This window comes from Sus scrofa, chromosome 7, assembly GCF_054392235.1.
Source record: "Sus scrofa isolate SSC_HxYL_T2T_F1_AM1 chromosome 7, Sscrofa_HxYL_maternal_Yorkshire_Landrace_v2.0, whole genome shotgun sequence".
In the NCBI taxonomy this organism is placed as follows: Eukaryota; Metazoa; Chordata; class Mammalia; order Artiodactyla; family Suidae; genus Sus; species Sus scrofa.
Genome location: NC_139389.1, coordinates 25,210,999 through 25,223,120, shown reverse-complemented (window position 1 = coordinate 25,223,120; position 12,122 = coordinate 25,210,999). Strand labels below are relative to the sequence as shown.

The 12,122-nt window shown below is 38.2% G+C and overlaps 1 protein-coding gene and 1 long non-coding RNA gene across 2 annotated transcripts in view; one reads left to right on the top strand and one right to left on the bottom strand.

Moving 5' to 3' along the window:
• The window catches only part of LOC146401405 (uncharacterized), a 117,129-nt gene that overhangs the window by 4,020 nt on the left and 100,987 nt on the right, over positions 1–12,122 (bottom strand). The gene's annotated exons all lie outside the window — the stretch shown is intronic.
• LOC100156974 (olfactory receptor 14J1-like) lies at positions 1,715–2,653 on the top strand. The gene has a single exon (XM_084970297.1). It carries the CDS (start codon positions 1,715–1,717, stop codon positions 2,651–2,653), a length of 939 nt encoding a protein of 312 aa, XP_084826423.1.

Sequence of the window (12,122 nt, the reverse complement as noted above, 5' to 3'; positions counted from 1 at the left end):
TCAAGTCTCTTCTATGTCTTAGGGAGAAATTCTGATGTCAATGAAATATAAGAAAATTTGGTAATGATAAGACCATGGTTCATATTTTGAGAGAAATGCAGAAAATATTTCACAACAAGAAATAAATGATATAAATTATTAAATTATTCATATACACTTTTGTTATGTATTAAAAGCACTAATATCTGCTTTAAAATAAGCAAAGGAATGAAGATTTGAATGCCTCCTTTGTTAAGAGAGTTAAGTTGCAGATAAAAAGTACTCAGTGAGATCAAAGAAGCAAAAGTAATTAAAATTCTGGATCAACATTCAAAGTAGAATGCTACAAGACCTTTGCCATTTCAGTAAAGTGACTCTGTTCTATCAGTAATAATTTCTGAATCACTGATGATTATATCTTATTCTTGCTTTAATTTTTAGTTAATTAAAAATGAAGGATAGGTTTGAGATAGAAATCTTGTAAAATTAATTGTGATGACAGTTGTACAATTATAAATATAAAAAATTCATTGAGTTAATAAAAAAAAAGATAAAGGATGAGGAGTTGCATTGTGGCTCAGTGGTAATGAACCCAAATACTATCCATGAGGATGTGGGTTCAACCCCTAGCCATGCTCATTGGCTAAAGGATCTGGCACTGCCATGAGCTGTGCTGTAGATTGAAGGCGTGGCATGGATCTGGAGTTGCTGTGGCTGTGATGTAGGCCAGCAGATGTAGTTTCGATTCGACCCCTAGCCTGGGGACTTCCATATGCCACAGGTGTGGCCCTAAAAAGTAAAATTAAATTAAATTAAATAAAAGATAAATAATTTTTAGGCGTTTATGAACATTTTATTTCCTTTTAAAATATTATACCAGGGGAGTTCCCATCGTGGCTTAGTGGTAACCTAACCTGACTAATATCCATGAGGATATGGGTTCGATCAGTCAGGGGGATAAGGATCTGGAATTGCCCTGAGCTGTGGTGTAGGTTGCAGACGCAGCTTGGATCTGGCGTGTTGCTGTGGCTGTGCCTACAGCTCCGATTTGAATCCTAGCCTGGGAACCTCCATATGCTGTGGGTGTGGCCCTAAAAAGACAAAAAAAAAAATTATACCAGAAAGTTTCTGGCCTTTTGCCATTTCCTAGGACCTTGGTATTTTTTGGATGAATTTATGTGACATTTTGTGTTAAAGGTAATGATCATTTGTATATCATAATGCAAATAAGGTAATGTCAATAAAAATGTGCTTTTCACTTTCTATTATTATTCAATTTTCAGGAAATTCTTAGGAAAAAGGATTGGGGCTTTGTTCCTTCATACATGAAATAAAAGTATAACACTGCAATGAAAGAATCAGTGTGGTAGGGCTACAAATAGATACAGTAACTAATGAGAAAGAATAGTCACCTCAAAAACTTATATACCAATATGAGTATGTGTTTGAACTGAGTGAAAGTTTTAAAGTCCATAAAATTTTGATGCACTATATTTCCCAATAATTAAATAATATATTTTCCTCTCCTTGGCCTGAAAAACATGACATTAAAATTCATAATACAATTTACCTAACTCTTGTGCTTCAGTCAAAGTTATTTAAAATTACTCAATATGATTATTAGTACACAAAGTTACATAACATTTACAATGATGAACTGTTGATTCTGGCATTATTTCCATAGGTCTCCATTCTGTCTTGCAGCCAGCAGCCTCCTTGGAAACTGAGAAGGAATATGGCCAATTTCACTACAGTGAGTGGGTTTCTTCTCATGGGATTTTCTGCCAAGCCTGAGCTAGAAGTCTTATGGGCCTCTCTGTTCTTAGTCTTATACTTAGTGGCTTTAACTGGCAACACACTCATTATCGCTGCAACTTCCATGGATGACAGTCTCTACTCCCCTATGTACTTCTACCTCAAACAGCTTTCCTTCTTGGACATATGCTATATCTCTGTGACGGTACCAAGGTCCATTTGTAGCTCTTTCAGGCATACTAGCAGTATTTCCCTCTGGGAATGCATACTGCAATGTCTGGCTTTCACTCTCTGTGGTTCTGCTGAGCTGGCCATGCTCACAGTGATGTCCTATGATCGCTACGTGGCCATCTGCCTTCCCCTGCGCTATGAAATCATCATGAATGTCAACACCTGTATTCACGGAATCCTAGCCGTCTGGATCAGTGGGGTCATCTCTGGAGTTATGCATACATCTGCTACTTTCTCCATCCACTTCTGTGGTGCCAACGTCATCCACCAGTTCTTCTGTGAGGTTCCCCAAGTCTTAAAACTCGCCTGTTCTGATGAGTATGTCAGTGAACTTGGGGTCACGGGCTTCGTGTCCTTGATGATACTTCTTTGCTTCCTCTCCATTGGCTTCTCCTACACACGCATATTCTCTACTGTGCTGAGGATCCCATCTGCCGAGGGGAGAGCCAAGGCCTTTGCCACTTGCCTCCCCCATCTAGCTGTGGTCACACTGTTTCTCTCTACTGGTGTCTTTGAGTTTCTGAAGCCACATTCTGACTCTCCAACTGCATTAGACTTTTTGCTTACTCTTTTTTATACTGTTCTGCCTCCCACACTTAATCCGATGATCTACAGCCTGAGAAACAAAGCCATGAAGGCAGCTCTACAAAGGGTTGTTAAAAGAAGAAAAGCCTACCTCTTTTGCTGAGTCACGTCTATCCCTTCCTCATTAAGAGACAAATCACAATCTACTGGAAAAACATAACAGAGTCAATCAAGAAATTAAAGCTCAAACAGAACTCGTTATGAGGAAAGTAATAGGAATGGACTATCTTTGAGTAACAAAAACACTGACATGGAGTTAGACAAAAATTACTCTAGTAAATACCATAGATTTGAACCTCACTCCACAATGTCAAGTCTGATGAAAATGTGAATTTCTTTAATTCTAAAGACTTCAAATTAATTTTCCTTCCTGACCTGTTTCTATCAAGGTAAAGATAACTCATTTTTTTTCTGAGTTACAATTAAATTTGTAATATCATATAGTATTGAAGCATATAGAAGAACCACCTGGTTCAATACTCTCTGGCTTTTTAAGGATCCAACTACTGTCCTATTCATCTTGCAGGGTTTTAATTAATAATACACAATGGTCACCATGAGAAGTCTCACTATGTCAGTTGTGTTATGTAAGTGAGAAGTTTGAATGGTACAACAATCAGGGACTCACAGAATGAATATAAAAAGAAATAAAAAAACACAATTAAAATGTTTTAAGAAGGTACATTTGAAAAATAACAAAAGTTTAATATGAATGTTATATATATTGACCAAAAAATTAAAATTTAATGGATAGTATAAGCAGTAGATAAAATGCCAAAAAGACAGAATTTTGCACTGACAGATCCAGGAATTTCCCACAAAATGGGGAAAAAAGGAAATTTTTTTGTTAATTAGAAAGACTTAGGAGTCACAAAGATAGGGGGGAAAATGTTTAATATTTGTCTAACAATAGTTTCAGAAAGATCTAGTGTCCATGTATAGAGAGAATGTATGATAAGTAATATCTAGAGAAATAACGTTTAAGCCTTTTTCCTCAGAATTCTTAAAAACACAGATCTTCAGGTTTGAGAAGCACAAAAGAATTGGTCAGCGTGTGTAAAATGAATGCAAATGCATTTAAATTATTCTGAAACTATAGAATAATAAAAGCTGAAATTAAAAAAAATTTAAAACAGAAAAACTGATTTTAAAATCATACCAGTGTTACTTCCCATGAGCTTTATTGTTTTACCTTTCATGTTTAGTTCTATAATCCATTGGAAATGAATCATCGTGATGGTATAAGGTAAGTGTTACTGGTCATTTTACTCACCAATATCCAATTAACTGCAATAATTAACTAGAAACAAATTTTCCCCCTAAAGAATTGCAGTTGGTGCAATTGAAATAAATTTAGGAATTGTATGTCTGTGAGGGTCTCTCATCTGTTCAATTGATCTATATATTTATGCTTATTCTACCAACCTCTATCAATTCCTAGAGCTATACAGTCATTTTTATACTGGATAGTGTAAGTTTTCCAACTCTGCTTCCAGATTTTGTTATCTGCTCTGGGTCTTTTGCTTATCCACATGTTTTACAATTAAGGTTTTGATTTTTAAAAGATACCTACTAAGATGTTGACTGAGGTACATTATTGAATCCATAGATCAAAATGAACTGTCTTCTTACCTCCAATGGACTTAGCAGAGGATTTTAAAACCTTTCCTTATAAGTCTGCTGGCTCATTGCTATTACTCATTTCAGTATGGTACATACATTCTTCTTTAATTACATAATAGAAACCAGTTAAAAGCATAAGAAAAAGAAACAATTGCCTGCTTTAAAAGATTGCATCTTCCAATTTAAGAATACAATACTTGGTATTTTTTTTAGGTTCTTAAGAACTCTATCAGAAATGATACATATTATGGATGCAGTAGTTTTATACAACTTTAATTTATTTCTACGTATCTGATGTTACTGTAAAGTGATTTTTAAAATTTAATTGTCTAATGTTTGTGGTCAGTATATAGAAATTCAATTTACTTTGTATATGACTTTATATTCATTCATCTTCCATATTTAATAATAACTTCTAAAAGATCTTTATACGTATTATTAAAATTTCTATTACACATCGTTATCTGTAAATAAAGAGTTTTATCTCTTACTTTCCAAAACTTAAAAATTTATTTACTTTCCTTGCTTTTGACCTGGTCAGGTACAGATTAAGATCAAATTTTGGTTCACCTTCTCCACAGAAGTGTAATCAGGGGCAAGTGGCTTATTTTTTTCTGAAACTTTTCTATGTTAACACATGGATACAACACCTATCCTGAAAAACAATTGAGATAATGTGTAAGATGTGTTGCACAGATCTTCGCAATTTCTCAAATAAATAAGATACTATAAAAATTTAGAATACTCTAATGCTGTAATGGTGGTAATTAAATCACCTTAACTCTAACATAAAAGCTAAAAGATAAAATCATTCAAAATTATTCTAGAAGAGTGATATCACCAAGAAGACAATATAAATCATTACCAGCTTCTACCCTCCTCAGGAGGAGAATAACTAGCAACTATTCATGGATAAGGCATCACTGAGAAATTGGCAGAACACAGAGGTGAGGCCAAAGCAGTCCCCTGCACCACAGAGACCAGGACAAATGGCACTAGAAGGGGAGGAGGAGGAGCTCCCTGCTGCCTGCATTGCCCCTCCTCCAGGTCAGTGCAGCACCACACTGAGACATCTCCCTTGAGTACATGGTTCCTCCAGTGGGGAAAAAAAGATCAAGGTGGACATCCCACTCCCCCAGCATTGTGGGTCACTGTGTGGGGACCCCCACTTCAGGATTAACCCACAGGGATGGCAAGAGGGCTCTACAGAGCTTTACTGCTGGGAATGGGAATGTGATGGAGAAGAGCAAGGGGCTTCCAATAACTAGTATTTGCATCTTAGCAGTGGAGTCACTGCCCGTACCACCCAGCAGTAGTCCCAGCTAGCAGTTTTGCTCTTTTTCAGAGACAAGAAATTGGCACAGTCTGACCAGGAACGTGGTGAGGGCACAGGTCTGCCTATTTGGGGCCCTCAAATGAAGACCCTTTCCAGGCCTGCAGCCTGGGATGCTTGCCTCTATCACCTAAGCACTGAGCCAAGTCATAGCCTAGCCCACTGCTGAGTGGAGCTCCCAGCGTTATCTGAACAGAAAGGCTTATCAGAACACCTACAAAATTGCATGTGCCACTGATGCTCAAATGGAAGCCTGGAAGACAGAGCTGATTGTTTATAGAGGAAATCCAGGGACTCTGATCAGTATGGGAACTTGGGACATGGGTCAGCTTCAGTCAAGTCCATGAAGAACCTTGCTAGCCTTGGAGCTGGTTCTCCCTCTCCATGTAGGCAGGGAGACAGATTGGTAGCCCCACCCATTATTTAATACAGCTTTCAGCTTGCCCAACCAGGGAACCTAGCGAGACTATGGGCAAGCTGCACAGCCCATATCGTAGCCGTGCTTCAAGTGGACTTCAGCAAAGAACACAACCCATGGCATTCCCCATCTACAGAGCAAAACCAGTGGCCCTATTTGGGCAGGGAATTCAGTGCACGGTATTGCCTCATTCAGGACACAAACAAGAAAATGTGCAGACCCTGGGGCCAATTTGGCTGACCTGCCAGGGAAGAGAAGCTAATTTCATACCCTCACCTATGGATCAGTATAATAGCCAGTCCCAACTGTCTAGGAAGCCTGATCAGAGAACCCAGGCAACAGCAGAGACCATCCTACAGCATCACATAGGAAGAGAACCAAGCCAGCAGTCCTATCCTACTATTTCTCAGCTAGGGGTACACTCTCCTCCCCTCTGCCACCTCACAGGTCAGGACGTAGCCTCTTACAAAACTAGACCCTGACAGCAAGCCCAACTGCCCAAGGAAATTACCAGCAATCTACAGATTCAATGTCCTTTCTGTCAAAATACCAATGGCATTTTTCACAGAACTACAACCAATAATCCTGAAATTTGTGTAGAACCACGAAAGACCCCAAATAGCCTAAGCAATCTTGAGAAACAATAACTAAGCTGAAAACATGTTAACTCTACCTGATTTCAAACAATACTACAAAACTATCATAGTCAAAGCAATGGGATAGTGGCATTAAAAACAGATGTACAGATTCAATGAAATTGAACAGAGAGCCCAGAAATAAACCCTTGCCCATATAGTCAATTCATCTACAACAAAGGAGACAAGAATATACAATGGGGAATACGCAGCATCTTTTAGAAATGGCGCTGGGAAAACTGAACAGCTACAAGCTAAAGAATCAAACTGGACTACTTTCTCACACTATAAATAAATGTAAACTCAAAAAGGATTAAAGACTTAACGTAAGACCTGAAACCATAACACTCTTAGAAGAAAACTTAGGTAGTACGATCCTTGAATTGGTCTTAACATTATTTTTTAACATGTCACCTCAGGCAAGGGCAACAAAAGAAAAATAAATAAGTGGGACTACATCACACTGAAAAAACCTTCATACAGGGAAGGAAATAATCAACAAAAAGAAAGACAGCCTACTGAATAGGAGAAGATATTTCATAAGAGGTTAATATCCAAAATAGAAAAAGAATCACATACCTTAACATTTAAAATACCAAACTGATTTAAAAACATGTCATGGTTGGGAAGGGGGAAAGGCAGGGAATGGGATGGACTGGGATTTTGGGGTTAATAGATGCAAACTATCCCATTTAGAATAGATAAAAATGAGATCCTGCTGCATAGCACTGGGAACTGTATCTAATCACTTGTGTTGGAGCAAGATAGAGGATAAGCGTAAGAAAAAGAATGTGTGTGTGTGACTGGGTCACTTTTGCTGTAAAGTAGAAAATTGGCAGAACATTGTAAACCAACTCTAATGGAAAAAGTAAAAATCATTAATAAAAAGCTATTAATTAGGGCAAAAAAAAGCAAGTTCCCAAAAAAGGGGACAGAAGATCTGAATATACATTTTTTTAAAAAAATGACACAAGATGGCCAAGAAACACATTAATATTAATGGCATACTCAAACCACAATGAGATATCACCTCACCCCTGTCAGAATGGGCATTATCAAAAAGACAGCAAATAACAAATGGTGGAGTTCCCGTCGTGGCGCAGTGGTTAACGAATCCGACTAGGAACCATGAGGTTGCGGGTTCGGTCCCTGCCCTTGCTCAGTGGGTTAATGATCCGGCATTGCCGTGAGCTGTGGTGTAGGTTGCAGACGCGGCTCGGATCCTGCGTTGCTGTGGCTCTGGCGTAGGCCGGTGGCTGCAGCTCGGATTCAACCCCTAGCCTGGGAACCTCCATATGCCACGGGAGCGGCCCAAGAAATAGCAACAACAACAACAACAACAACAACAAATAAATTAAAAAAAATAACAAATGGTGGTGAGAATGTGAAGAAAAGGGAACCCTCATCACATATGGTAGAATGCAAATTGGTATGACCAATATGAAAACAGCATAAAAATTTGCCCCAAAAGTAAAAATAAATCCACCATATAATCCAGCAATTCGCTACTAGGCATCCCCCCAAAGAAAATTAAAACACTAATTCAAAAAGATACATGCAGCCCTATGTTCTTTAAGGGTAATGAAATGTTATGGCTACAAGTGCACCTCTCCAAGATTATCTGAAGCAGAGCAAAACTAGAGAGCGACTGAGAATTTTAACAATATTTCTTTTTTTCTTTTTTATCATTTATTTATGTATATATTTTTTCTACTGTAAATCATGGTGTCCCAGCTACACACACATGCATACATAATTTTTTCTCTCATTAAGTGTTCCATCATAAGTGACTAGACAGAGTTCCCAGTGCTACACAGCAGGATCCCATTGCTTATCCATCCCAAAGGCTACATTCTGCATCTATTTACCCCAAACTCCCAGTCCCTCCCACTCCCTCCCCCTCCCCCTTGGCAACCACAAGTCTATTCTCCAAGTCCTTGATTTTCTTTTCTTTGGGGAGGTTCCTTTGTGCCATATATTAGATTCCAGATATAAATGATAGCATATGGTATTTGTCTTCCTCTTTTTGACTTACTTCCCTCAGGATGAGAGTCTCTAGTTCCATCCATGTTGCTGCAAATGGCCTTATTTTCTTCTTTTTAATGGCTGAGTAGTATTCCATTGTGTATATATACCACATCTTCCTAATCCAATCATCTATCAGTGGACATTTGGGGTGATTCCATGCCTTGGCTTTATTTTTTTTTTTTTTGGTCTTTTTGTTTTTTTCCCTTTCTAGGGCCGCTCCCATGGTATGTGGAGATTCCTAGGCCAGGGGTCTAATTGGAGCTGTAGCTGCCGACCTACACCACAGCCACAGCAACTCAGGATCCAAGCCACGTCTGCAACCTATACCACATCTCACGGCAAGGTTGGATCCTTAACCCAGTGAGCAAGGTCAGGGATCGAACCCACAACCTCATGGTTCTTAGATTCGTTAACCACTGAGCCACGATGGAAACTCCGATGTCTTGGCTATTGTGAACAGAGCTGCAGTGAACATGCGGGTGTGTGTGTCTTTTTCAAGGACAGTTTTGTCCAGATATATGCCCAAGAGTAGGATTGCTGGGTCATATGATAGTTCTATGTATAGTTTTCTAAGATACCTCTATACTGTTCTCCGTAGTGGTTGTATTAGCTTGCATTCCCACCAACAGTGCAGGAGGGTTCCCTTTTCTCCACACTCCCTTCAGCATTTGTTATTAGTGGACTTACTAATGATGGCCATTCTGACTGGTGTGAGGTGGTACCTCACAGTAGTTTTAATTTGCATTTCTCTAATAATCAGGGATGTCAAGCATTGTTTCAAGTGTTTGTTGGCCATCTATACATCTTCCCTGGAGAAATTTCTCTTCAGATCCTTTGCCAATTTTTCAATTGGGTTGTTGGCTTTTTTGCTGTCGAGTTGTATAAGTTGTTTGTATATTCTAGAGATTAGGCCCTTGTCAGTTGCATCATTTGAAACTATTTTCTCCCATTCTGTAAGCTGTCTTTTTGTTTTCTTTTGGGTTTCCTTTGCTGTGCAAAAGCTTGTCAGTTTGATTAGGTCCCATTGGTTTATTTTTGCTTTTACTTCTGTTGCTTTGGGAGACTGACCTGAGAAAATATTCATGATGTTGAGGTCAGATAACATTTTGCCTATGTTCTCTTCTAGGAGTCTGATGGTGTCTTGTCTTATATTTAAGTCTTTCTGTCATTTGGAGCTTATTTTTGTGCATGGTGTGAGGGTGTGTTCTAGTTTCATTGCTTTGCATGCAGCTGTCCAGGTTTCCCAGCACCAGTTGCTGAAAACACTGTCTTTTTCCCATTTTATATTCTTGCCTCCTTTGTCAAAGATTAATTGGCCAAAGCTGTGTGGGTTTATCTCTGGGTCCTCTACTCTGTTGCATTGGTCTGTATGTCTGATTTGGTACCAGTATCACACTCTCTTGATGACTGTGGCAGCTTTGTAATATTGCCTGAAGTCTGGGAGAGTTATGCCTCCTGCTTGGTTTTTGTTCCTCAGGATTGCTTTGGCAATTCTGGGTGTTTTGTGGTTCCATATAAATTTTTGGATTGTTTTGTCTAGTTCTGTGAAAAATGTCATGGGTAATTTGATAGCGATTGCATTGAATCTGTAGATTGCTTTGGGTGGTATGGCCATTTTTACAATATTAATTTTTCCAACCCAGGAGCATGAACTATCTTTCCATTTCTTTACATCTTCTTTAATTTCCTTGATTAATGTTTTATAGTTCTCGACATATAAGTCTTTTTACCTCCTTGGTCAGGTGTATTCCCAGGTATTTGATTTTTTGGTTTGCAATTTTAAAAGGTATTGTATTTCTGTATTCCTTTTCTAATATTTCATTTTTAGTATCCAGAAATGTGATTGATTTCTGAATATAATCTTATATCCTGCTACCTTGCTTCATTTGTTGATTAGTTCAAGTAGCTTTCAGGTTGAGTCCTCAGGGTTTTCTATATATAGTATCATGTCATCTGCATACAGTGACTGTTTTACCTCTTCTCTTCCTATTTCGATGCCTTTTATCTCTTTTGTTTGTCTGATTGCTGTGGCTAGGACTTCTAATACTATGTTGAATTAAAGTGATGAGAGTGAGCATCCTTGTCTTGTTCCAGATTTTAGTGGGAAGGCTTTCAGCTTTTCTCCATTGAGTATTATATTTGCTGTGGGTTTGTCATAAATGGCTTCCAAGTATTTCTTTTTTATTTTTTAGGGCCCTCGCCTGCAGCATATGGAAGTCCCCAGGCTAGAGATCTAATCATAGCTGCAGTTGCAGGTCTATGCTACAACCACAGCAACACCAGATCTGAGCCACATCTGTGACCTATGCTACAGCTTGTGGCAATGCTGGAAGTACATTAGAAATCTATACACAGAACTACCATATAACCCAGTAATCCCACTCTTGGGCATATATCCAGACAAAACTTTCCTTAAAAAAGACACGTGCACCCATGTGTTCATTGCAACACTATTCACAATAGCCAAGACTTGGAATCAACCTAAATGTCCACCAACAGATGAATGGATTAAGAAGTTGTGGTATACATACACAATGGAATACTACTCAGCCATTAAAAAGAACAAAATAATGCCATTTGCAGCAACATGGATGGAACTACAGACTCTCATACTGAGGGTAGTAAGTCAGAAAGAGAAAGACAAATACCACAATGCTATCATTTATATATGGAATCTAATATGTGGCACAAAGGAACCTCCCCAAAGAAAAGAAAATCAAGGACTTGGAGAATAGACTTGTGGTTGCCAAGGGGGAGGGGGAGGGAGTGGGAGGGACTGGGAGCTTGGGATTAATGGATGCAAACTATTGCCTTTGGGATGGATTAGCAATGGGATCCTGCTGTGTAGCACTGAGAACTATGTCCAGTCACTTATGATGGAGCATGATAATTGGAGAAAAAAGAATGTATACATGTGTATGTAACTGGGTCAGCATGCTGTAAGGTAGAAAAAAATTGTACTGGGGAAATAACAATAAAAAAAATAAAGGAAAAAAAGTAAAAAAAAAATTAAAAAAGAAGATGTGAGAAGAAAGAATGTATACATGTATGTGTAAATGGGTCACCATGATGTACAGTAGGGAAAAAAAAAAACAACGTACTGGGGACATAAAATTTAAAAAATAAAATAAAATAATCACCTGAAAAAAAATCAAATTTTACATCCAAAAGATGTAAAAAGGGGAGAGAAGCAGTTACACCTGAGCTGAAAGAAGTGTAGTTTATGAGAGACAAAGAAGAAAGAGAAGCCTTAATCTTATAGGAAAAGGGAAACTCCCCCAGCTTCCAATTTTAGAAGTCCTCCTAAAACCTATTTTATCAGGTAAAGAGTGTAGAAATCTGTGACTTAACTAGCTCTCCAGGTGAAAGTTTGAGGTCTTTCCCAAGTATTAACAAATGCTCTGCATAAAGATGGAAAAGATTATTTACCTTTATTCTAAGTCAATTATTCATTGCCACATTTAAAGAGTACTATATATATGATGTTATGGAAAAATGAAAGGAAACTGCCATATAATTAGAGAGCAGTCATTAG